The sequence below is a fragment of the Syngnathus typhle genome, linkage group LG3 (assembly GCF_033458585.1).
Source record: "Syngnathus typhle isolate RoL2023-S1 ecotype Sweden linkage group LG3, RoL_Styp_1.0, whole genome shotgun sequence".
In the NCBI taxonomy this organism is placed as follows: Eukaryota; Metazoa; Chordata; class Actinopteri; order Syngnathiformes; family Syngnathidae; genus Syngnathus; species Syngnathus typhle.
Genome location: NC_083740.1, coordinates 2,091,528 through 2,094,094, shown reverse-complemented (window position 1 = coordinate 2,094,094; position 2,567 = coordinate 2,091,528). Strand labels below are relative to the sequence as shown.

At 54.5% G+C, this 2,567-nt stretch overlaps 1 protein-coding gene across 1 annotated transcript; it reads left to right on the top strand.

Moving 5' to 3' along the window:
- The first annotated feature begins 437 nt into the window (after positions 1–437).
- On the top strand, positions 438–1,864 carry pou4f2 (POU class 4 homeobox 2). The gene is made up of 2 exons (XM_061275080.1): positions 438–692; positions 875–1,864. Exons 1-2 carry the CDS (start codon positions 438–440, stop codon positions 1,862–1,864), a joined length of 1,245 nt encoding a protein of 414 aa, XP_061131064.1.
- The last annotated feature ends 703 nt before the right edge of the window (positions 1,865–2,567 follow it).

The following is a 2,567-nucleotide window of genomic DNA, read 5'->3' as shown; positions in this document are numbered from 1 at the left end:
AGAGTCAGTCTGCCCTCCGCCTCAGAGCGTCGCCACTTGGAGTCCCAGCAGCATTCGGCATCGTGGCGGAGCCTCGGAAGCCAACCTGCGGCCACCTGGAAACTTTCTCTTCCATTAAAAAATCATCGTGGCTAACTCCGATTTTTTTTTTTTGTTACATCTTTTTTTTTTGACATTCTTGACGTCAACAAGGACTCATCTAAAAAAGCTTCATTTGATTTGGGGATTTTTTTTTTCGCGCATGGAAAAAACGAGCTGTATTCGTTTTGAAAAAAACTCGACGTGTAACTTTTTTCCCTTCCCTGCATTGATTGAAATCCCAAGAAAGTAGAAGACGAGGTGGAGGCGGAGTCACCCCTTTCCTCCCCAGATTTTTTTTCTTTTTTTTTTTTTGTTAAAAAGGGGAGTACGGCCGCTCGCTCGGACCCGCCGCCAACATGATGATGATGTCTCTGAGCAGCAAGCAGCCCTTCGCCATGGCGCACGCCAGCCTGGCCGAAGTCAAGTATGCATCGCTGCACTCCGGCGGCAACATCTCCACGTCGTCCACTTCGTCTTCCGCCACTTCTAACGCGGTCTCCTCCTCGTCGGCTTCCTCCTCCTCGATCTCCTCGTGTGCCTCCTCCCGCCACAGCAGCATCATCAGCACCAGCTCGGAGGCGATGCGACGCGCCTGTCTCCCCACGCCGCCGGTACGTAGCCCTATTCTCGCCACTATATCGCGGTTGAGCGTTTAAAGTCCCGTTTGCCCCCACCCCCTCCCTATAATGAATTTTTATGACCTTTTTTTTGGGTGGAAATGTGGAAATGGAAGAAGGGGGTTGCCAATTCCCAGCTGAGAGCCGTCATGAGCGAGTTCCATTTGCAATTGCAGAGCAATATATTCGGCGGCTTGGACGAGAGTCTGCTGGCCCGGGCTGAGGCGCTGGCCGCGGTGGACATCGTGACGCAGAGCAAGAGCCACCTCCACCACCATCACCACCACCCGCCGCCGCACCACAGCCCCTTCAAGCCGGACGCCACCTACCACACCATGAACACGCTGCCCTGCACCTCCTCGTCGTCATCGTCCGCCTCCTCGGTGCCCATCTCGCACCCGTCGGCGCTGGGAGGAGGAGGAGGAGGCGGAGGAGGAGGAGGCGGCGGCAACGGCCACCATCACCACCATCACCACCACCATCACCACCAGCCGCACCAGGCCCTGGAGGGCGACCTCCTGGAGCACATCACGCCGGGCCTGGCACTGGGGGCCATGGCGGGGCCGGACGGCTCGGTGGTGTCCACGCCGGGACACCCGGCGCACATGGCGGGCATGAACCACATGCACCAGGCGCTGAGCATGGCGCACGCGCACGGGCTGCCGCCGCACATGGGCATGAGCGACGTGGACGCGGACCCGCGCGACTTGGAGGCCTTCGCCGAGCGCTTCAAGCAGCGGCGCATCAAGCTGGGCGTGACGCAGGCGGACGTGGGCTCGGCGCTGGCCTCGCTCAAGATCCCCGGCGTGGGCTCGCTGAGCCAGAGCACCATCTGCAGGTTCGAGTCGCTGACGCTGTCCCACAACAACATGATCGCGCTCAAGCCCATCCTGCAGGCGTGGCTGGAGGAGGCCGAGAAGTCGCACCGCGAGAAGCTCAGCAAGCCCGAGCTCTTCAACGGCGCCGAGAAAAAACGCAAGCGCACCTCCATCGCCGCGCCGGAGAAGCGCTCGCTCGAGGCCTACTTCGCCATCCAGCCGCGGCCCTCGTCGGAGAAGATCGCCGCCATCGCCGAGAAGCTGGACCTCAAGAAGAACGTGGTGCGCGTGTGGTTTTGCAACCAGCGGCAGAAACAGAAACGGATGAAGTACTCGGCGTGCGTTTAAACGCCACGCGCAACCTTTTCCAACTGGACGCTTTGTATCATAGAAGTTCCTATTTGAAAACAAACAAAACACTCCTTTTTCATGTCCTTGTGCATAAGAAGAAGAAGAAGAAGAAGAAAAAAAAGGGAAGGAGTCCCGAAGAGCGTGCAAGTAAGACTTCAAAATTCCACTCATCTTTTGAATTTCACAACAAAAAAAAAAAAAAAGTGAACGGGGACAGAACGCGGAACAACTGAGAGCACTTGGGAGTCACTGCAGGGTCCACGAGAAATTTAATAATAATAATAATGATAACGAAGACTGCCAAATATTCATCTTTGTAAATGTATCCTTTACACCTTCGTTTTCGTGTCTAAACGTGCAATTTATTCGTATTAATTCCACTTATTGTGTGCGCGTGTGTGTGTGGGTTGGGGGGGGTTGGCAAAATTCATCAGGGATGGGCAGATTTGATCAAATCATCCCCAATGTTTTGTTTTTACAGTCCAGCGTGGGCCTGCTGCTCCTTATGAACTATTTATGGAGTGAGGTCATGTTTACTTCATTACATATTTAGTGGGATTCCCCCCCCCCACACCCTTCACCGCCCCCCCCTTCTTCTTCTTCTTGTTTTTGAACGAATCCTCACGTTTTCCACGAACATTTAAGGTGGTACAATCGCTATAAATAGACTATATATATAAATAGATATTATTTCCACCCC

Coding starts and splice junctions, on each gene's coding strand:
- pou4f2 (XM_061275080.1), top strand. CDS start 438: ATGATGATGATGTCTCTGAGCAGCAAGCAGCCCTTCGCCATGGCGCAC. Junction 693..874: donor CCTGTCTCCCCACGCCGCCG/GTACGTAGCCCT, acceptor TTGCAATTGCAG/AGCAATATATTCGGCGGCTT.